Below are 22,500 nucleotides of genomic sequence, written 5' to 3'. Positions count from 1 at the left end.
TTGTGTTTGTTGTGTTTTACATGTCCAACCTTCTCAAACTTTCTGTAATAAAGATTGTTTTTAAGGTAGCACTTTGAAGTGTGTTCTGCATATTATCTCGCATTGTGTTCTGAATCCTATTATGGATATTTAAGTTTTAACTGCATGCCTGTTTTTTTTATATTTATTGAATAGACTTATACTTTGAAACTGCAATGACTGTTAGTTTAAGAATGTAAGTTTTTTACAATTAAATTTTTACGCAATTAAAAATAGTTTATGTATATTGGGTTTACATTCACAACTGTGATTACAGTTAATACCAGTAGTCATTTTTTTAAGTTCTTTCATCACACAAAATCAATATGCTGTTTTAGCAATGATGGCAGATCCTCCAGGAGTGAGGAATGGTGTTCTGTATCACCACATGCCACAAGAACACACAGAGTTGGTGCACGAAGCCACCAGGTACACATGTGGCAGTCTCTGCATAAAACATGCAGGCCTGTTTTCACTTATCATCCCCATCCATAAATTTGTCTTCCTGTTGACTCAGCATTAACAACCTGATGACTAGATCTTTGCCATTCATCCACCGTTCTATCTGAAAACCAATTCTTTCCTGTCTTTCTTTAAATCAAACTTTATCAAGATTGATCCCATCATTTCTTGTCCTATCTGCTTACCATTCATCCATGACTTTATTTGAGAACCAGTTTCCTTCCTTTCTCTTGAAATCTAACTTCATGAAGCTTGAACCTGTTATTTCTTGTCCTGTCTGATTACTGAGTATTCCATTCATCCACCACTATTTGAGAACTTCTTTCCTATCCCATTTTGAATTTAAACTTTATCAAGCTTGAATCCATTATCTGATTACTGAGCCTATTCCATTCATCTATCACTCTATTTGAGAATCCATTCCTTCCTATCTCTATTTAGATCAAACTTTATCAAGCTTGAATCCATTATTTCTTGTCCTTTCCATGCTGTCTTTGTCTTCTACCCCCATCTTCTTATTCTGGCCATGAGTGATGTGCTGGGGTGCTGCTTATACAAGGAGACACCCACATTACATTACAGGTGTCAGGAATGAGAACATGTCACTTTAAGAGATTTTATTAAAAGTACCATTAACACACTATGGCGAGAAGGGTCAAGTGTGCTTGGAGAGTGAGGATATACATGCTGATTCCAAAGACATCTAAGCATGGACAACTCACTTGATCTGGTATAAAAATAACCCTTAGTTGACAACACACCTTGACATGGAGTCCTGCTGTGGTGCACCAGTGTAATGCATCCCACATTCAAGTACTCACTGCACCTAGGTCAATGAAATGGTCAGAAATACCTCTTGTTAGCAGGGAGTGAACATCTGGGGATCTTGTGTTGTTGCCTTCTGTATAGACAAATTATCTGAAGCCTTTTGTATGTGAGTATTAGAGAAAGCTTGTATTATTGGTTCCTCTGTAGGCAGATTTATTGGAAGCCTCTTGTATGCAAGGAGGGAAAGTCTGTGTTGCCATCTGTATACACAAATTTATCTGAAAGACCTCTTGTATGGCAAAGTAAGAGGGTTGACATCTTTATAGCCACAAATTTATCTGAAATAGTGAAATTTAAGGAACAATCCTGAGTTACTGACATCCTTATACACACAGATTTGAGAAAGGTCTCTTGTATGTGGGGGACCTTCCTGAGTTTGTCACCATTATAGTAACAAATTTATTAGGTCTCTTGTATGGTAAAGTTTGGACTGTCCTGAATTACTGACAATTGCAAAACTCCAACAAACTGAAGCTAAACTGGCCAAGCTCTGACTTTCCTTGATTCTTGGTAACAGCAAATAGACTTGGGCTGGCTTCCCTTCCTCCCCACTTTTTCCCCCCTTGGTCAGTGTCCCTGGTGCAAAGAAGTGATTTAGTTCCTCTCTGCTTTGAATTTCTTCTTGCCCCAACCATCACTATCCTGTGTGTGTCCTTGGTTGCCTTCATGGCCTCGCTTGTTACCCCTGCCCTTCCCTCTGGTGGTATTAGCCCCTAGACATCCCTTCAGAGTCTCCTTGCCTCCCCAGAAACCCTCCTCCTTCACGTATATCTCCTTGCCTCGGCCTCCTGCAAAACCCCCATCTCGCTCATCCCTGCCTCTCCTCCCTCCTCTGCCTCCCCTCCCTCCTCTGCCTCCCCTCCCTCCTCTGCCTCCCCTCCCTCCTCTACCACCCCTTCCTCCTCTTCTGAAACCCCTACCTCTACCTCTAAATGTCCCTCTTCCACCACCACCTCCTCCTTCAAAGCGATCTCTGTAAATTTTCCTCATATTGCCACTTTCAGGCTTGTTTTGGTCTTGAGAAAGCTTGTTGGGTGTTGCATCATAGTTGGAATCCTCTGCTTCTTCTTCCTGCTCCTCCTGGGTGTGGTGGGCTGCACTGGGTCTGTGGGCCCTGGGGTGGTACTGAGCTGCCATGTCCTTAGCAGAGACATCAGCATCCATCTCTGTGACATACTCTTTGGGTGGAGGTCTGATGCAAAGAGAAGAAAGGTGTGAGTACTACATGTGGGATTGCTGGCCTGGTATATAGAGATTCGTGGACAATAGTTTAATGGTACAAGCTATGACTACGAAAAACATAAGAAGAGAAAAAACAAAACAAAAAAAAAGTAAGCATATTATGTAGAGAACAGAAGTCTGACTTAAATCTGTTTTGATGTAGTGCACAAAAAATTCAAACCCCAGTCACTCATACAAAGCAGTCAAGGTACACACACACACACACACACACACACACACACACACACAGCCAGGCAGGACTCACTTGGTAACAGTGTACAGTCCTGTGAGTCGCTCTTCGTTCAGCTTTTCAATGTCTTGGTCCATGCCGCCAAAGGACAGACGACAGGGGAGGAATTTAAGGCAGTCCACATAGGAGTTGATCATGACTATCTTCTCCCTGCATGGTGAAGAATATGTAATCATATAAGGAAAATATATGATAAGAACTATATATAAGATAAAATATATAATGGGATGATAATTTCATATTTTTGGGCTGTAACTCAACTTTCTGCAGGCTGCAGTGTAAGTTACTGGAGCTTTTAAGGTTATGCGTATGATTCGGAAGATTATTTAAATGGTTTTACTGGAAGTTACTGTGATTTTCCAGTGATAGTTTTACTTGCTCTACTGGAAGTTATTGGAGTTTCCATGTGTTTACATCTTTCTAGAGATAGTTTAACTGGCTCTAGTGGAAGTTATTGGAGCTTTCAAGGATGTTTGCATGATTTTATTTAAAGTTTAACAAGCTATACTGAATTTTTAAGGGTGTTTTTCAAATGTAACTGGTTGCAGTGGAAGTTATTAGTGTTGTCAAGCGTATTTTTCAAGTTTATTTGGTTGGAGTGAGAGTCTGTAGGATTTGCATGATTTCAATAATACTTTAATTGGCAGTAACGAAAGTTATTGAAGTTTTCAATGGTGTTTTCATGATTCTAGTGATAATTTAACAAGCTTAAATGAAACTTATTGAATTAAATCTCCAATAACTTGTGCTAAAGCATGTTAAGCTATCACTAGAATCATGAAAACATCCTTGAAAACCTAAAGTAACTTACACAAGACCCTGTCAAAATGTCGTCAAGATGCCAAAGTGTTTAAAAAAAAATTTCCTGTTTGGTTTTACTTTAAAGGAGAGAGAGAGAGAGAGAGAGAGAGAGAGAGAGAGAGAGAGAGAGAGAGAGAGAGAGAGAGAGAGAGAGAGAGAGAGAGAGAGAGAGAGAGAGAGAGCTCAACTGAAATATAATGGAAAATACTTCAATAGTGCAAGTTTGACTAAAAAAAATAAATAAAAAAAAAAGGAGAAAACTGTAATTTCTAACATTTCCTTGGCAACATCACCACAGAATGCTAGACAAGACAGGGATAACTTACGCTCCTTCATGCAGTGTTGACAGCTGGTCATGATACAGCTGCTCTCTCTCTTCATTCTCCTCCTGCATCAAGGCCTTCTCCTTGCTCTTCTTCATAAACTATGGCAAGAAAGAAAGGTTAGACGTCAAAAAGATACGTATCAAAAACAACAAATAACCAATCTCATGTGATCCGCAGCAATGTGTAACAGAGCATGTGTTGGGCAACTGTACAACTGCCCTCAAATAATTATAAGATGACATTCTTCTTATCATATTCTGAAACACTTCTACCTGCAGCTGCACTTCATTCAAAAAGCTCTAGTTGAGGTTACTTTTTTTTTTTTTTTACTGTTCAAGTAACAAACTAACAAGATTTCAACCTTATTAACAACAGGAATACTCTTGAGAACCTGGCTGGTAATTTGAAAATCGTTGTGGTGAGAGAACAAAGTGTTTCTGAATATGGGCCTTTAGTTGGATTCAGTTGACATCACGTTCAAGGAAGCAAAGGAGGTCTTACCTTTAACTCTAGCACTGCCTTGGACAGCTTCTTAGAGGGGGCCCTTTCCTGCATCATGGTGGCTGTGTGATGTGGTGGTGTAGTATTGACAGACGTGGCGGTGTGGCAGCAACAATCACCACAGCTTTGTTTCCTCAAAACTGTGGAAGAAACGTTGCTATATATGATATAATGTAACCGCATGGATTGTAAAAATACCTACAGTCTTGGAGAGCAGTGTGGTGACAAGGACAATGTGGTGTGTCAGATCAAGTAAATCGCTCCCTCACCTCTTCTTCTTTGGACATGTTACGCTTTGAATCACTTCTTTGGCCGCTGTCCTTTGTCTTCTTTTATGTTCTTTATTGTCGTGGTGCTCACTACCCAAAAGAATGCCAGGGATGCCTTATGGTTGCACAATGTAGCAGTGTGGAGTCACGCTGGATTGTTATGGTCGCTCTCACTCGCCTCGCTTCACCCCGCCAGCTGATTTCGCGGCCGCCTCTTCCTCACAACGGCGCCTCCATATCTATTCTATCTTTTTTTTTTTTTTTTATGTAGGAAGGACACTGTCCAAGGGCAGCAAAAATCCAATAAAAAAAATATACCCACTGAAATGCCAGTCCCATAAAAGGGTCAAAGCAGTGGTCAAAAATTGATGAATAAGTGTCTTGAAACCTCCCTCTTGAAGGAATTCAAGTAATAGGAAAGTGGAAATACAGAAGCAGGCAGGGAGTTCCAGAGTTTACCAGAGAAAGGGATGAATGATTGAGAATACTGATTAACTCTTGCGTTAGAGAGGTGGACAGAATAGGGGTGAGAGAATGAAGAAAGTCTTATGCAGCGAAGCCGCGGAAGGAGGGAAGGCATACAGTTAGCAAGATCAGAAGAGCAGTTAGCATGAAAATAGCGATAAAAGACAGCTAGATATGCAACATTGCGGCGGTGAGAGAGGCTGAAGACAGTCAGTTAGAGGAGAGGAGTCGATGAGACGAAAAGCTTTTGATTCCACCCTATCTAGTAGTAGTATGAGTGGAACCCCCAAGCCAGACATGTGAAACATACTCCATACATGGACGGATAAGGCCCTTGTACAGAGTTAGCAGCTGGGGGGTGAGAAAAACTGGCGGAGACGTTTCAGAACACCTAACTTCATAGAAGCTGTTTTAGCTAGATGAGATGTGAAGTTTCCAGTTCAGATTATAAGTAAAGGACAGACCGAGGATGTTCAATATAGAAGAGGGGGGCAGTTGAGTGTCATTGAAGAAGAGGGGATAGTTGTCTGGAAGGTTGTGTCGAGTTGATAGATGAAGGAATTGGGTTTTTGAGGCATTGAACAATACCAAATTTACTCTACCAATCAGAAATTTTAGAAAGATCAGAAGTCAAGCGTTCTGTGGCTTCCCTGCGTGATATAATTACCTCCTGAAAGGTTGGACGTCTATGAAAAGACGTGGAAAAGTACAGGGTGCTATCATCAACATAAGAGTGGATAGGACAAGAAGTTTGGTTTAGAAGATCATTAATGAATAATAAGAAGAGAGTGGGTGACAGGACAGAACCCTGAGGAACACCACTGTTAATAGATATAGGAGAAGAACAGTGACTGTTTACCACAGCAGCAAAAGAACGGTCAGAAAGGAAACTTGAGATGAAGTTACAGAGAGAAGAATAGAAACCGTAGGAGGGTAGTTTGGAAATCAAAGCTTTGTGCCAGACTCTATCAAAAGTTTTTCATATGTCCAAGGCAACAGCAGTTTCACCAAAATCTCTAAAAGAGGATGACCAAGACTCAGTAAGGAAAGCCAGAAGATCACCAGTAGAGCGGCCTAGACGGAACCCATACTGGTAATCAGATAGAAGGTTGTGAAGTGATAGATGTTTAAGAATCTTCCTGTTGAGGATAGATTCAAAAACTTTAGATAGGCAGGAAATTAAAGCAATAGGACGGTAGTTTGAGGGATTAGAACGGTCACCCTTTTTAGGAACAGGTTGAATGTAGGCAAACTTCCAGCAAGAAGGAAAGGTAGATGTTGACAGACAGAGCTGAAAGAGTTTGACTAGGCAAGGTGGAAGCACGGAGGCACAGTTTCGGAGAACAATAGGAGGGATCCCATCAGGTCCATAAGCCTTCCGAGAGTTTAGGCCAGCGAGGGCATGGAAAACATCATTGCGAAGAATTTTAATACGTGGCATGAAGTAGTCAGAGGGTGGAGGAGAGGGAGGAACAAGCCCAGAATCGTCCAAGGTAGACTTTTTAGCAAAGGTTTAAGCGAAGAGTTCAGCTTTAGAAATAGATGTGATAGCAGTGCTGCCATCTGGTTGAAATAGAGGAAGGAAAGAAGAAGAAGCAAAGTTATTGGAGATATTTTTGGCTAGATGCCAGAAATCACGAGGGGAGTTAGATCTTGAAAGGTTTTGACATTTTCTGTTAATGAAGGAGTTTTTGGCTAGTTGGAGAACAGAAATATAAAGTGCATGGGATTCTGGTGATGGAAGGCTTAAGTACCTTTTGTGGGCCACCTCTCTATCATGTATAGCACGAGAACAAGCTGTGTTAAACCAAGGTTTAGAAGGTTTAGGACGAGAAAAAGAGTGAGGAATGTACGCCTCCATGCCAGACACTATCACCTCTGTTATGCGTTCAGCACACAAAGACGGGTCTCTGACACGGAAGCAGTAGTCATTCCAAGGAAAATCAGCAAAATACCTCCTCAGGTCCCCCCCCAACTAGCAGAGGCAAAACGCCAGAGGCACCTTCGCTTAGGGGGATCCTGAGGAGGGATTGGAGCAATAGGACAAGATAAAGATATGAGATTGTGATCGGAGGAGCCCAACAGAGAAGAAAGGGTGACAGCATAAGCAGAAGGATTAGAGGTCAGGAAAAGGTCAAGAATGTTGGGCGTATCTCCAAGACGGTCAGGAATACGAGTAGCGTGTTGCATCAATTGCTCTAGGTCATGGAGGATAGCAAAGTTGTAGGCTAGTTCACCAGGATGGTCAGTGAAGGGAGAGGAAAGCCAAAGCTGGTGGTGAACAATGAAGTCTCCAAGAATGGAGATCTTTGCGAAAGGGAAGAGGGTCAGAATGTGCTCCACTTTGGAAGTTAAGTAGTCAAAGAATTTCTTATAGTCAGAGGAGTTAGGTGAGAGGTATACAACATAGATAAATTTAGTATGAGAGTGACTCTGTAGTCGTAGCCAGATGGTGGAAAACTCGGAAGATTCAAGAGCGTGGGCACGAGAGCAGGTTAAGTCATTGCGCACATAAACACAGCATCCAGCTTTGGATCGAAAATGAGGATAGAGAAAGTAGGAAGGAACAGAAAAGGGGCAACTGTCAGTTGCCTCAGACACCTGAGTTTCAGTGAGGAAAAGAAGATGAGGTTTAGAAGAGGAGAGGTGGTGTTCTACAGATTGAAAATTAGATCTTAGACCGCGAATGTTGCAGAAGTTAATGAAGAAAAAGTTGAGGGGGGTGTCAAGACACTTAGGGTCGTCGACAGAAAGGCAGTCCGACCTGGGGACATTTATGGTCCCCTCCCCAGATGGGGACTCCGAGGCTGGTGTAGGAGTCGCCATGATGATTTTAAAATTTTTGAGTGAAGGGTGTGTGTGTTATTAGGTGCTTGTAGTTTTGTGTGGAGGAAGAGATTTGTCTTGTGTTGTGAGACACAAAGGGAAACGTTCAGTGAGGTCACAGCTGGGTTTAATGATAAGTTCACAGCACCCCCTGAACAGTGCTTTAGACCTCACTGGGAGTAATTATCGTTTCGGCAGGTGTTTACTGCCTCCTCCATACTCGTATACTGCCTCCTCCTTCTACTGCCTATATATATATATATATATATATATATATATATATATATATATATATATATATATATATATATATATATATATATATATATATATATATATATATATATATATATATATATGTATATATATATATAAGTACAATAAAGGATGACGGAAGAGCTTATCAACTTTCTCTTGGGCAGTGGGATGAAGTAAAACACTTATGGGAATGAAAATGCACATACAAAAATTTTAAAAGCTATGACACACACACACACACACATATATATATATATATATAGAGAGAGAGAGAGAGAGAGAGAGAGAGAGAGAGAGAGAGAGAGAGAGAGAGAGAGAGAGAGAGAGAGAGAGAGAGATTAGCCGCAATAAAATAGCCAGGAATAAGGACATACAATCCATGTATAGCATCTGATCAGTTCAGTTGTGGATCCGAGAAATGTATTGATGAGTTTTATTGGTGCTGTTGTGTCACCAGCACTAGCACCACCATCATCACCATCAGCACAAACACAGCGGCAAGGAGGCGTGTGGTGTGGCTGTGGTGCTGTGGTGGTGACATGTCTGGCGCCACGCAGTATTGCCCCAACACTGCCTGGTGAGTGTGTGATGCTGTGCTTTGTGGTGTGTGCTGCTGTGCTGTGTGTGGTTGAGTTGCCGCTTGCGTGAGTGAGTGACTACTTTTCAAGCGGGGGATGACACTTTTCTAAGCAGTTCCCCACTGTGGCAGGACGTTACCATGGTCACCCCAAGTCACCACACACGTTAAGTGAAATTATGTATACATGAAGGACAGCACGACAAAGCAAGTAATTAAAGAGAGAAATGCAAAAGAAAAACGTCACTTCAATTTCAAATCAAAACAAACCCCACTCAGGGAAATTTGGGTTAACCTAACAGCAGCGCCCGACCCTTACTTATCTGGCTGACCGTTTGAATATGAGTAGGATACATTTCAGTGGGCGGTCGGCTTTTGATTAGGTTAGATTAAATTGGGTTTGTCCCCCATGGTTTGGGGTAAGGGGAGGGAATATTCTTAACTTATCTTCATGTTTTTTTTTTTTTCAGTTTTTAACCATAATTCACTGATATGTGATATTCTTATGGACAGGAAAGGTGCAAGAAATACTTCTCAAAAAAAAAAAAAAACAAAAAAACTACAGATAAAATGAGCTGGGATTTGAATGTACTAAATGTAACTTTGACCTTGGACCTTGGAACTAATCACAGCCTACTGATTTCCATTTAATATGATTTTTTTTTTTAATCATGTTGAATGCAATGAAGGGATCAGCAGTTAAATTTTCCATGTGTATTTGTCTTCTACCATTCTTTTGATTTATTATTTATCAGCAGTCAAATTTTGCAGGTGTGTCTGTCTTATACCATTCTTTTGATTTATTATCTATCAGCAATCAAATTTTGCAGGTGTGTCTGTCTTGTACCATTCTGTTGATTTGTTATTTATCAGCAGTCAGATTTTGAAGGAGTGTCTGTCTTGTGCCATTCTTTTTCTTATCTCTTCATCTCTTTTTTCTTTCATCCAGTCCTTCCACCTTACTGGGGATGATGGAAATACTCATTATCTACCAATTTCCAGGCACTGATTCTTTATTTCTCAGCAAGATACGATGGTCATGTTTATTGTCTTTATCATTATCTAAAAGGTGACGATGGTGATTATTATTATTATTATTATTATTATTATTATTATTATTATTATTATTATTACTACTACTACTACTACTACTACTACTACTACTACTACTACTACTACTACTACTACTACTACTACTATTATAACTATTTAAAAGATAATGATAGCAATGGCGACCTCTCCTGACCAACTTACATGACCACAGAGTCAAGGCAGAATGCTGGAGGAACGCATCACCTTTCCCCAGCGGGTCGGGTCAGCCAGATCAGGCTCTGGGTCGTCCAGGGTCAGCTCAGCAAGGGTGGCAGCCGGGCGGATTGGTTCGGCCCGGCCCTCGGACACCAGGCGGCCCAAGCTACACACGGGGCGCCCCTCCTCTGCCCCCCCAGCCCACAACCCCCCTGCCACACCCTCCCAGGGGTGGCTTGTGGGTCGACTTGCTGCTCATGGTCCACACCGCATCCATGATGTGGCCCACCTCAACCTGCGTGTGGAGGGGAAATCGGTGTGTGTGTGTGTGTGTGTGTGTGTGTGTGTGTGTGTGTGTGTGTGTGTGTGTGTGTGTAATGTGCTTCTCTAAATATGATTCCTTACCACTGTTGCGTATTCCATTATGGGTCTCATTGAAGAGTTATTATTTTTTTCACTATCTTTTCATCTACATATATGTGTGTGTGTGTGTGTGTGTGTGTGTGTTATGTTAAAGATAATAGTGATTCAGTACAGCCTTCCCCAATGGTGCTGTCATTGTCAGATCCGGTCAGTCTCCTACACGCCGCGTCGTCAGCAGCCAGTCAGCCGGGGGTCAGTGAGGGTGGTGTCCAGCCATGCCCACCCCATCCCAGCACGCCACAGGCAGGTGAGTGCTGGCTGGGGTTGTGGCTTAGGTGGACAGGTAATTGGTTTGGTGGATGAGTGGATGGATGGGTAAATGAAGGGATGAGGTGGGTGAATGGGTGGGTGGCATGGTTGGTTGGGTAGTTGGATATATGGACTAGTTGGGTGGATGGGTAAATGGATGGGTAGGTAAATAGATAGATGGGTGAATGGATAGATGGGTGGGTGGTGGATAGGTGGGAATGTGGATGAATGGGTAGTTGGATGGGTGGTTGAATGGATGAATGAGTGCATTCACTCACTCACTCATTCAGAATCACCTGGCATTTCCTCAGTTCCTGTCCATGCACAAGGCTGGTGGATGTGAGAGGCGGGGAGAGGCTGCAGCAGTGGCGGCAGCGGCAGCAGCAGCACACTCTAAGGGCGCCATGAGGGCAGCAGCGGCAGCAGCAGTGGGCTTTGGCTCCACCTACACAGTGGTGTGTCTGGACCCTGAGCAGGATGGGGGATCCCACCTTGGGGCAACCTTCACCAAGGAGGAAGCCCCAGCCTTCTTTGGGGAAGGCCTGGGGGCCACCTACACCCTAAGGAGTGGCCAGGGGCTGCCCCCACACTCCCCCAGCAGCAGCGACTCAGACCTCCGGGTGCTAGGCAGGGGGGAGTATGAGTATGATGTGCCTCCCCCAGCCCCAGGGGGAAGGGGCGGGTACTGGGAGGCAGGTGGGGGACGGGAGGACCTCAGTCGGGTGGCGACAGGTGACACGACCTCCAATGAGGACTCGGAGAGTACTGTGATGAGTCTGGGCCACCGCATCCAGCTGATGGCGACAGGACCAGCTGGCACCCCGGCCAGTGCTCCGGCCAGCACTCCAGCCTGGGATGCTGAATGGCGGACACTGCTGCAGCAGAACCACCGGCTGCTGCTGCAGCTGTCCAGCAGGGAGGATCTCCGGGGTGAGGAGCAGCACCCCGACACCCCTCGCAGTGCCCCAGTGCAGGACAGCGCTGTGCAGACCCTGCCGCCTGAGCCGCCCCTCCTGTCGGAATCCGAGGCAGGGGAGGAGCCATTGCCACTGGACGGGGAGGCTGCCCCATCCCGCCACAGCCCTGAGTGTGTGCTGGAGGACATTGTGGAGGAGTCCAGCCTCAGCGACCGCTCCTCCCCATGCACCACCACCATCCTGGACTGCCTGGGCAAGGCCACCTCCCCCCTGCCCTGCAGAGACCGGGACTCACCCCCCTGCCCCACCAAGCAGGCCCTGGACCACCCTAGCAGCCCTGCGCTGAGCCATGGCAGGACGTCCCCAAGTGTGGATGGGGAAGAATCCGTCCATTTCCTGTGCAAGTCCCCTGCCCTCCCCCAGGACAGCTTCCAGGGGCCCCTCAGTGCCTCCCCCTTGCCCCAGGAAACCCCCCACCACCCCAGGCAGTCTCCATCCAGTGTAGGGGAAGACACAGAGTACTTGCAGCAGTTGTCACCCCCCCCAGACAGACTCCAGGGCACTGGTGAGAAGTGGCCACTGCTGGGAGAGGGATTGCCACACTCCCTTCACTGTGCCTCTCCTGTCTTGGAACAGATACCAGAGATCCCAAAGCAAATCCCGGAGGCAGAAGACACAGACCAACAGAATAGACCCTCCCTGTCCCCAGCCTACCCCACCAAACACTCATCATCTTCAGGAGACCAGGACACCACCACCCACACTCCAGGTCTGCACACCAGACCGTCCTACACTGACTCATCCTGCATGGCTGACCTGCCAAGCTATCGTGCTGGGGCGGTCACCACTTTCATCATGCGTTCTCGCTTCTCTGCCCGGGACAAGCCAGCACTACCACATCCCCAGCCCTCCAAGGATCTGCTGGAGGCACTCAAGATGATTGAGGATGAGGAGAAGAATGCCAAGAGCATCACAGAACCTCCTGAGAGAGACTTGCAGAGCTCCAGTGAGAAGACAGTGGCATCCTCAGCAGTGCCCTCAGGTATTAGCCACCCTACTGGAGGTGAGAGGGAGGGCACTGCCTCTCTCCCAGTGTTGCAGGTGCTGGCAGAGAAGGTGTTCCTCTTCACGCAGGATCTGGTGGAGCGATGGAACCTGGTGGAACATAACGGTAGGTCACTATGTGGTAATCCGTTGGGTGGTGATGGCTGGGGTTTATTCCTTTGAGTTGGGTGGTAAACTAGGGAAGCAAAACTGTGGATTTGTTCTTGGAATGTTCATCTTAGCCCTTCACTACTATTTGGCATGTCTTTCCTTATCACCAGCCACTCTTAGACATCTTTTCTTGTTCTACAGCCATCTCCAAGCATTGCATTAGCTAGAAACTGCAAAATCTGTTCTTTTCACCCCTTCTTTCCTACAGGTGCTTATAAAATGTCCATGCATTACTTTTAGTACTATGAATTGTTGCTTATCACTCTGAAATGGTTAAGGGGAACTAGGAACACTAAACTGTGCACTTGCTCTTGTATTGTTTGTCTTCTTTGGCTTATGTATTTCTCCCTTTGATTTCTTAGCTTGATGAGGGTTATCTTCTAACACACTGTTACCACCACTACCAACACATGAAAACACCAACTTTACTACACCTAACATCACTACACTCACCACTACTTCTCATTCTCCACGTCACATCTTTCTTCCAGCAGGGAGTCGTGAGGAATTGCTTCGTCAGATAGCGGAGGCGGAGCGACAACTGGAGGCCCTCTGTGTGGCAGAGGGATGGAAACGTGACCCATCCACCAGCCCAGACCTCCACCGTGGCTGTGAGGAGCAGATGCAGCGGCAGCAGGCAGAGGCGGATGGCCGGATACAAAAGAATTTGGAGCTGATCAGGAAGTTGATGGATGACAAGAGGCGGTTGACTGGGGAGGTTTGTCTTTGTGTGTGTGTGTGTGTGTGTGTGTGTGTGTGTGTGTGGATGACAAGGGAAGATTGGTGGATGATGGGAAGGTGTGTGTGTGTGTGTGTGTGTGTGTGTGTGTGTGTGTGTGTGTGTGTGTGTGTGTGTGTGTGTGTGTGTACACCTTTCTCAAACCACCACCTCCCTTCTGACCAGTGTGAGCGTCTGGACCAGCGCAGCAAACTATCAGACAAGCAACATGCCAACCGAGTGAAGGCTGCTGAAGAGAGACACAGCCAGGAGCTTCGGTCACTCAAGGAACGCCTGATCATCTCCGAACAAGAACGTCGGGAGAAATGGACAGCACAGAAAACCCGAGCCATCCGGGAGTCAACACACCGGAGCCTTGAGACTAAACTGAAGGACATGGGGGCTAAGCATCGCGATGAAGTGAGTCTCCTGAAGGCACAGCACTGGGAGGCCCTGAGGGAGGCTGAGGAAAGACATCGTGCTAGTCTGCAGGCTCAGGAGGAGGAACTGAAGAGGAAGTTTGAGGAGGAGAAGGAAGAGGCATGTCGCAGGGAGAGAGACAGGGAACAGCAGAGGTGAGGCAAAGGCAGAGGAGGAGGAGGTGAAGAGAAAGCTCAGGGAAGAGAAGGAAGAGCTGTGTCATAGAGAGAGAGACAGGGAACAAGAGATGAGGAGAGGAGGAGGAGGAGAAGGAGGAAGTTAGTGAGGCTGGAGGATGAGAGAGAGAGAGAGAGAGAGTTACACAGAAAAAACAGCAGACCTTACAGTCCTCATGAGGTGAGCTGATCTAGACTACTAATGTGACAGTAGAGGAAAAGGACAGGGAAGCAGAAGGCTCTCTCCCCACTCTCCACTCCCTCTGGCATAAATCGTACAGGAAAACAGGTTGAAAAGAAATGCCTTACGGGGTTAGAGAAGGAAAACCCAAAGGAAATTTTATTGGAAAGGAAGAAAATAGACGAAATGAGGTGCCCCCATTTCCTGAAGGCAAGGAAGTTAACCACTAACAAACGAAGGCTGTTAGCCACAGATTGCAGGCAAAATATTTGTCAAGACAGTATTTAAAAGTCTCTACAGTATTGCAGTCTATCACATCTTGAGGAACCCCATTCCATAGATTTACTACTCAGTGGAAAAAATGAATTTTTGATTCTTGAGAGTTGAAGGATTTCCCAATAATTTTGTAACCATTTCCTTGAGTGTAATTTGAAGAATCTATCATGAAATATTTATTGCAGTCCATGTTGTCGATGCCTTTGATGATTTTAAATACCTGTATTAAGTCACCTCTTAGTCTTCTCTGCATTAGTGGGAATAGATTTAGTTCTTTAAGATGCTCTTTGTATGATTTGTTTCTTAGGCTTAGTATAATTCTTGTTACTCTATGCTGAACTCATTCAGAGAGAGAGAGAGAGAGAGAGAGAGAGAGAGAGAGAGAGAGAGCTACAAAAAAAAGTAAACAGATAGAGAGAAGAAAAAGCTAAGGAGAAAAATCTGACAAGTAAACAAAAAAAGAGAGCACACCCACTCATTCACCAATATACTCACCCATTCAGCCCTCCCCTTTACTCTTTCCCCAACAGATTAGACTTGGAGTTACGGCAGAGTGAACAGTTGTCTCTTGGCCGACTTGAGGCAGTGAGGAGACAGCAGGAGAAGGACCTCAAGGCTTTGATAGAGGAGCACCAAGCAGCTCTGGACAAAACAAGGCAGGAGGCAGAGGCTGGAGCAAGGGAGGCTGCCAGGGAGAGGGACAGGATGAGAGAAGAGTGGGAGGATAAATTGAGGAGCTGTACTAGGAAATATGAGGTAGGTATAGACAATGTTTGTGTATGTGAGGCTGTAGTGAGGAAGGCAGCCAGGGATGGACATGATGAGAGAGGAGTGGAAATATAAATTAAGGAGCCGTGCTAAAACATAGAGTGTTGCGATGTTTATGTGTTTATTTGTGCAGTCTTTCCTTCATTTGATGCACTATTGGGAAAGATTTAACCCAGTATAACATATGAATGAAAATTACTGAAAAATTGAATTGCTTTGACACTATGGAAAAGTCTTAATCCTTAGTAGCACATTTCTTGCCTCTTGCCCCTTACACTCCATTCTAGGCATTTAGATATTGTATACAGGGCCTGAGATACATTGCCTTCATCCTGGACTTCTGCTGCTACTACTACTGCTGCCACCACTACAACTACTACAAACAGTACTATATTAATGACCACCACTACCACCACCACCACTGCTGATTGATAAAACCTATTATCTAGATCCATAAACACACAACATATTACTTCATCCCAGCATCAGTACATCAGTCTGTCACTCCTCAGGAGTAGCGGGGTTCCCTACAAGAGTGAGGGAGAGGGGCAGGAAGGAGTGGAGAGGGAGATTCATCAAGCAATTATGTATCTTTTCAATGCTATACAAAATTTTTAGGTATTCATTTCTGCCTTAGTGCCTTGAAAAATAGTTGTCAATCTTTCACACCTTCGGAAGAAGTTGGCGTCCCTACAAGAGTGAGGGGGAGAGGAGCAGGAAGGAGTGGAGGGAGCAACTCTGTCTTTCCAATGCCATACAAATCTAGATACTTATTTTTGTCTTAGTATCATTCTAAATCTCATTTCAGGAGGAGTTGACATCCCTACAGGAGCGGGAGGAAAGGGTCCGGAAGGAGTGGAGGGAGCAGTTCGCGAAGCAGGAGACAGAGGCGAGGCAACAGGCAGAGAGGGAGCTGAGGGAGCGGCTTAAGAGGCAGAGGGACAAGGAGATTGACCGAGCCATCAGAGAGCTACAGGCTGAGACAGCAGCTAGGGAGGAGGACCAGCGGAGGACCTGTGATGCCAAGATGAAGTGAGTGAGGTGGTGGCTTATTGTCCTGTGTTGTGCTGTTCATGTTTGAGTGAGGAACGGAGGGTTTGTTTGCTGTGATTCTGTCTTGTTGCTGTGTGTTTTTATTTTATTTATTTATTTATTTTTATTCTTTTTGTTGTTTTTTTTTGGTATGCAATTCTGGTAATTCAACTTGTATTTTGTGAATTAACTACTACTACTACTACTACTACTACTACTACTACTACTACTACTAGCACATAAAAAAGAGAAGGAAAAAAGTAGTGATGTCAGGATAAAATCATTTAAATACACACAAACACCCACCCACCCACCCACACATACACACTTCCCTCACTCCAGGAACTTGCGTGAACGGTATGAGGCTGAGATGCAGGAGGTGGAGTGTGGGGAGAGGGCCGCCCGCACACGTTATCTGGAGATGAAGTCGTTGCTCACGCAGAAGGAGGAGGAGATTGTGTACCTGAGGGCAAGACTCCACACGCAGGACCTGGAGCTGTGTGACCTGCAGCAGGTGAGCCACTGAGTCAGGTCATTGCAAGATCAGGAGGTCAGGTCTTTTGGTGCTGGTGTGATTTTATATTTTTTTTCTTTGTTGACTTGTTTTTAGGTCATGGTTGTATTTTATTTAGAATTTTTATTTATTTTAATTTTAATTTTGATTTATTTTTCTTCTGAATTGGCTAGTGTTTTGATTTTCTGATGCCGGTATTAACTTTGTTTATTTTTTTTCTTTATTTATTTGCTACATATTATTATCTTTCATTTCCACAAAGACTAATACTTGGAGTTTGCTAAGAATGAAAAAGATCTTCAGTGCTAGGATTTTTTTTCTATTATTAAATGTGCTTGAGTTTTGATGTGATATAATTCTTTTTCATATTTCATGTTTGTGTTTGGATTGTGTGATGTCTTGACTTTCCCCTTATTTATTTATACCTCTTTCTTCATTTTCCTAAAGGCCAAAGTTCAGAAATTTTTGAATATTTTATTTTATTTTATTTATTTTTTTACTGACCAAGTTTGCCCCAATTTACTGATGATTATATTAACTTTCATTATTATTACTATTATTGTATTCTTTCCACTTCTTATTCTTTTTCTTCTTGTTATTATTTTTAATATTATTGTTGTTGTCATGATTATTGTCTTTGTATTATTATTATTATTATTATTATTATTATTTTATTTTATCTTATTTTATTTGTCCAATCACAGTGTTTCGTGCTGACTGAATTCTGCCATTACTCCCACTGATGTATCCTTTCCTTTGTCCCCCTAGATGCTGCAACCTCCTGATGGTTAGGAGTGAAGGCACCTGGATGGCGGTAATGTGTGTGTGTGTGTGTGTGTGTGTGTGTGTGTGTGTGTTTCTGGACATGTGAGTTTACTTTGATATCTGGTGTGTGTGTGTGTGTGTGTGTGTGTGTGTGTGTGTGTGTGTGTGTGTGTGTGTGTGTGTGTGTGTGTGTGTGTGCGTGCGTGCGTGCTCTTACCTAATTGTATTTTTAAAGGATTGAGTAAAGCTCATAATGTCCCGTCTTTTAAAGCTAATTTGCAATATTTGAATTTGAATAATTTAAATTTGTGAATGCTCCTTGCATGCACAACTTGGTCAGTCAGTACAGTCCATTGGCTGATTGCTCTGTCAGGAACACTATATTTCCTCACATCTTCCCTCTTTGTCCTCTTGGTGCTGATTGTTGTCTGGAAGTGTGTATGTATGTGTGTATGTGTATGTGTATCTGTACAGTGAAATATTTTGTAGGTACATGATAGAAGATTTAAAGAATTCACTCCACTATATTTTCCACAGCACAACAAGAACCAAAGATTAGCGAGTCACTAGAATAAGGCAACTTAGAATTATTTATTTATTTCCTGCACTGACAATCTGTTGATAACACTGGTCTGCATTGTAACGAGGCTGCAATATTGAAGAATCTGAATGCCTCTCTTGATTCCTGGAAATACATAAGAATTTGGGTTTTGATTCCTGGAAATATGTAAGAATGTGGGTCTTTCTTGATTCCTGGAAATATTTTAGGGTCTTGGTCTTGATTCCTGGAAATATATAAGAATTTGGGTTTTGATTCCTGGAAATACATAAGAATGTGGGTCTCTCTTGATTTCTGGAAATATTTTAGGATCTGGGTCTTGATTCCTGGAAATATATAATGATTTCTGTCTCTCTCTTGATTCCTGAAAATGTATAAAAATCTGAATCTCTCACTTCCTGGAAATATTTTAGAATGTGGATCTTATTGAACTTTCTTGGGAGTGGAAAATGAACCCGTTTTTTCCACTACGCTTGTACTCTTGACTCACTTTCCTTTCGCATTAAAAAACACAATAAAATCCACCTTGATATATTTTTAAAGTCTGAAATTTCTGCTGAATTCTGAGGGATTTTGGCATTTTATTATTTTTTATTTATATTTTTTTTCTTTTTATAAGAAGAAAATGAACTCCCTTTTTCCCAGTATTCTTGCACCCCTGACTCACATCCCTTACACATTAAAATATATAAAGAAATATGATTTAAACCACTCCTGAGATGGAAGAAAGCCTTATATTTCCAGTTTTTAGGAATTTTTATTAGCATTTCCCTTTTCTTAACTCTTGGGAGCTGAAAATTGATAACTATTTTCCCTCTATTCATGTATCCCTGCCTAACATCCCTCATGAATTAAAAGTTGAAAGCCTTATATTTCCAGGTTTGGGGGACTGTTATTAGCATTTCCTTTTTTTAACTCTTGGGAGCTGAAAATTAATGGCTATTTTCCCTCCATTCTTGTACCCCTTACTGACCTTTCTTTTCTTGCACATTAATAAACAACAAAAATCTCACTTGATACAGGAGAAAGTCTCATATTTACAGTGAGTTCCAAGGGATTAAGCTGGGCATCTTTATGATTTTCTTGGGAGCTGAAAATGAACACCTTTTCCATAATTCATTGCTTCCCTGACTATTCTCTCATGCATTAAGAAAAATTAACAAAGCCATTCTTGATGCACCAGAATGACTTACATTTCCAGCTTTGAGAGAGACAGACACAGAGACACACCACACAGGAGTAATTGAGGAGCTGAAGAACAGACTTAACGTTACAAATCCACAGCTTTCCATATCATGTCCTGCCTAGGAGTACTTATAACTAGCGTCCGTCATGTTCCTCTCACCACTCTGTCCTGTTACTTCTAAGGCCAATAGCTTAAGTACAAATGTAGAGCTAAGTGTTACTCCTAGGACCATACTCTGAAACACTTCTCCATTGCATATCCACTACTTTCAAAAGACTTTAGTTGAAGTTACATGGTTTTTAAGGATGTTATTGCAGATCTAGCTGTAGATTAACAAGGTTTCTATATTTGTAATAGGAGGAACATTCTTGAGAACCCAGTTTATCATCTCATTTGCCTTTGAAAATAGTCTTGGTGAAAGAGAGAGGGAGAAAGAGCAAAGTATTTCAAGATACAGGCACTAGACGGGCTGTTTATGATGCAGCTGTGAGACCATAGAGGCTTGTGTTCTTGTGTTCTTGTGTCCTTCAGGGGCTTGTTCTCTCACCAGAGCTGTTTTTCCAAAGGCCACAGATAAATAGGCAGGTTCTAGTGGTGTTTGATCTCTTTAGTGGTTAGAGTATTTGTTAAAATGTCACGAGTTATGAAAACCCTAATGACTGTTTTTTCAAAGGCCACAGATGAATAGTCAGGTTCTAGTGGTGTTTGTTCTCTCTAGTCATCAGAATACCTGTTAGACTGTCACTAGAATTATGAAAAGAATTTAAAGGACTGTTTTTAAAGGCCAGAATACTTGTTGAAATGTCACTAGAATTATGAAAAATCCAGGAACTTATTTCAAAGGGCCACAGGGATGGTTAGGCAGGTTAGGTTAGGTTAGTGGTGTTTGTTTTCCTTAGTGGTCAGAATACTTGTTAGAATCTCAGAATTATGAAAAAACCGAGAAAACCTCAGTAACTTTAACTAGACCATGTGAAAGGTGTAGAATGTCTGTTTAAACTATCACTGAATTCATGAAAAACACCTTTGAAATCTCCAGCGCTTAGTTTCCTTTAGATCTGTCAAAAGTATTCATGCTAAGGCACTGAAGTATTTAAGAGTGCAATCCTTTGTTAAATTTTTCACTAGGTTCATGAACACACCCTTGAAAACCTCAGTAACTTCCTCTGCAGCCTGTTAAACTGTCACTAGAATCATGGAAACATGCTTGAAAACCCCACTAACTTCCACTATAGCCAGTTAAACTGTCACTTTAACCATGAAAACACTCTTGAAGACCCTAAAAGATCTCACTAGAGCCTGTTAAATTATCACTAAAATCATGAAAACACCCCTTGAAGACCCCATTAACTCCCATTAGAGCTTGTTAAACTGTCAATAGATTCATGAACACACCTTGAAAATGCCAATAACTTCTACAGCCTGTTAAACTATCACTAAAATCATGAAAACACCCTTACAAACCTCAATAACTTCCACTATAGCCTGTTAAACTGTCACTAGAATCACGAAAACACCCTTGAAAATCCCGATAACTTCCACTACACCCTGTTAAACTGTCACTAGGACCATGAAAACATCCTTGAAAACCCTAATAGATCTCACTAGAGCCTGTTAAGCTATCGCTAGAATCATAAAAATACCCTTGAAAACCCAAATAACTCACTAGAGCTTGTTAAAAGTAAATATTACTCACCAAAACCATTAAGAATACAATACCATGTCTTAAACCTCTAGTCATTTAGTGTATAATACAGTCAATAGTTTGTATACCAGAATATTAAATTAGGATGCACTGTAGTCAAATTATAAGGGGTTCTTTTTAAACCTCTCTGAGTTGTTTTGTACCAATGATTAAGTGCATGAGTGTGTGTTTTGTAGAGTGAATGATGGTGGTGGTGGTGATGGTGGTCGTATCTGTTTCACTACAAGACTCAAAGGAAGGAGTGAAAAACTCATTTTTGTGGATCTAGTCATGAATATTTTGTTACTTCTGAATAAAGGAGTTTGTTAAGGCTGGTTTCTTGTTGAGCCTGTGTGTGTGTGTGTGTGTGTGTGTGTGTGTGTGTGTGTGTGTGTGTGTGTGTGTGTGTCCTCTATCACTTTTCTATTCTCTTTATCCAGTCTCATGAATTTTATTTATGGATAGGGATGACATTGCTACTACTATTACTACTGCTACTACTACTACTACTACTACTACTACTACTACTACTACTACTACTACTACTACTACTACTACTACTACTACTACTGCTACTGCAATTGGTGCAACACCCTACTCGTATTCCTGACCGTCTTGGAGATACGCCCAACATTCTTGACCTTTTCCTGACCTCTAATCCTTCTGCTTATGCTGTCACCCTTTCTTCTCCGTTGGGCTCCTCCGATCACAATCTCATATCTTTATCTTGTCCTATTGCTCCAATCCCTCCTCAGGATCCCCCTAAGCGAAGCTGCCTCTGGCGTTTTGCCACTGCCAGTTGGGGGGACCTGAGGAGGTATTTTGCTGATTTTCCTTGGAGTGACTACTGCTTCCGTGTCAGAGACCCGTCTTTGTGTGCTGAACGCATAACAGAGGTGATAGTGTCTGGCATGGAGGCGTACATTCCTCACTCTTTTTCTCGTCCTAAACCTTCTTAACCTTGGTTTAACATGGCTTGCTCTCGTGCTATATATGATAGAGAGGTGGCCCATAAAAGGCACTTAAGCCTTCCATCACCAGAATCTCATGCACTTTATATTTCTGCCTGGAACCATGCCAAGTCTGTTCTCCAACTAGACAAAAACTCCTTCATTAACAGAAAATGTCAAAACCTTTCAAGATCTAACTACCCTTGTGATTTCTGGCATCTAGCCAAAAATATCTCCAATAACTTTGCTTCTTCTTCTTTCCCTCCTCTATTTCAACTAGATGGCACCACTGCTATCACATCTATTTCTAAAGCTGAACTCTTCGCTCAAACCTTTGCTAAAAAGTCTACCTTGGACGATTCTGGGCTTGTTCCTCCCTCTCCTTCACCCTCTGACTACTTCATGCCACGTATTAAA

At 42.9% G+C, this 22,500-nt stretch overlaps 3 protein-coding genes across 7 annotated transcripts in view; 2 read left to right on the top strand and 1 right to left on the bottom strand.

Annotated features, from left to right (window-relative positions):
• The window catches only part of LOC135113670 (ATP-dependent DNA helicase PIF1-like), a 10,637-nt gene extending 10,385 nt beyond the window's left edge, over nucleotides 1-252 (top strand). For all 4 annotated transcript variants that reach the window (XM_064029123.1, XM_064029124.1, XM_064029126.1 and 1 more), the window contains exon 12: nucleotides 1-252. This exon is cut by the window's left edge and continues 567 nt beyond it. The gene's annotated coding sequence lies outside the window, so the exon portion shown is untranslated.
• An 830-nt stretch (nucleotides 253-1,082) lies between these two features.
• LOC135113673 (heterogeneous nuclear ribonucleoprotein U-like) lies at nucleotides 1,083-4,894 on the bottom strand. The gene is made up of 5 exons (XM_064029136.1): nucleotides 4,677-4,894; nucleotides 4,408-4,547; nucleotides 3,907-4,004; nucleotides 2,795-2,929; nucleotides 1,083-2,500 (listed from the first exon to the last, which is right to left on the bottom strand). The coding sequence occupies exons 2-5, from the start codon at nucleotides 4,462-4,464 to the stop codon at nucleotides 1,903-1,905; spliced, it is 888 nt and encodes a 295-aa protein (XP_063885206.1). The 5' UTR covers nucleotides 4,465-4,547; nucleotides 4,677-4,894; the 3' UTR covers nucleotides 1,083-1,902.
• Nucleotides 4,895-8,660: 3,766 nt separating this feature from the next.
• Nucleotides 8,661-21,463, top strand: LOC135113666 (centrosomal protein of 131 kDa-like). 2 transcript variants are annotated; one of them, XM_064029114.1, is made up of 10 exons: nucleotides 8,661-8,802; nucleotides 10,067-10,366; nucleotides 10,616-10,720; nucleotides 11,034-12,810; nucleotides 13,349-13,572; nucleotides 13,759-14,147; nucleotides 15,156-15,381; nucleotides 16,202-16,425; nucleotides 16,768-16,939; nucleotides 17,708-21,463. In XM_064029114.1, exons 2-10 carry the CDS (start codon nucleotides 10,079-10,081, stop codon nucleotides 17,729-17,731), a joined length of 3,429 nt encoding a protein of 1,142 aa, XP_063885184.1. In that variant the 5' UTR covers nucleotides 8,661-8,802; nucleotides 10,067-10,078; the 3' UTR covers nucleotides 17,732-21,463. The 2 variants fall into 2 exon arrangements, with proteins under 2 accessions (XP_063885184.1, XP_063885183.1); XM_064029113.1 differs by having other exon boundaries at nucleotides 13,346-13,572.
• Nucleotides 21,464-22,500: the final 1,037 nt, after the last annotated feature.

This window comes from Scylla paramamosain, chromosome 26 (genome assembly GCF_035594125.1).
Source record: "Scylla paramamosain isolate STU-SP2022 chromosome 26, ASM3559412v1, whole genome shotgun sequence".
Taxonomy (NCBI): Eukaryota; Metazoa; Arthropoda; class Malacostraca; order Decapoda; family Portunidae; genus Scylla; species Scylla paramamosain.
This window is presented reverse-complemented; position numbering and strand designations above follow the sequence as displayed.

What these genes read in the sequence shown, in the direction of transcription:
- LOC135113673 (XM_064029136.1), bottom strand. Translation starts at nt 4,464, where the DNA reads ATGATGCAGGAAAGGGCCCCCTCTAAGAAGCTGTCCAAGGCAGTGCTA. An exon ending in TCAACACTGCATGAAGGAGC is followed by an intron (nt 2,930 to 3,906) that starts GTAAGTTATCCC and finishes TTCACCATGCAG; the next exon opens with GGAGAAGATAGTCATGATCA. An exon ending in GGACTGTACACTGTTACCAA is followed by an intron (nt 2,501 to 2,794) that starts GTGAGTCCTGCC and finishes TCTTTGCATCAG; the next exon opens with ACCTCCACCCAAAGAGTATG.
- LOC135113666 (XM_064029113.1), top strand. Translation starts at nt 10,079, where the DNA reads ATGCTGGAGGAACGCATCACCTTTCCCCAGCGGGTCGGGTCAGCCAGA. An exon ending in GAACCTGGTGGAACATAACG is followed by an intron (nt 12,811 to 13,345) that starts GTAGGTCACTAT and finishes TCTTTCTTCCAG; the next exon opens with CAGGGAGTCGTGAGGAATTG. An exon ending in AGAGGCGGTTGACTGGGGAG is followed by an intron (nt 13,573 to 13,758) that starts GTTTGTCTTTGT and finishes CCTTCTGACCAG; the next exon opens with TGTGAGCGTCTGGACCAGCG.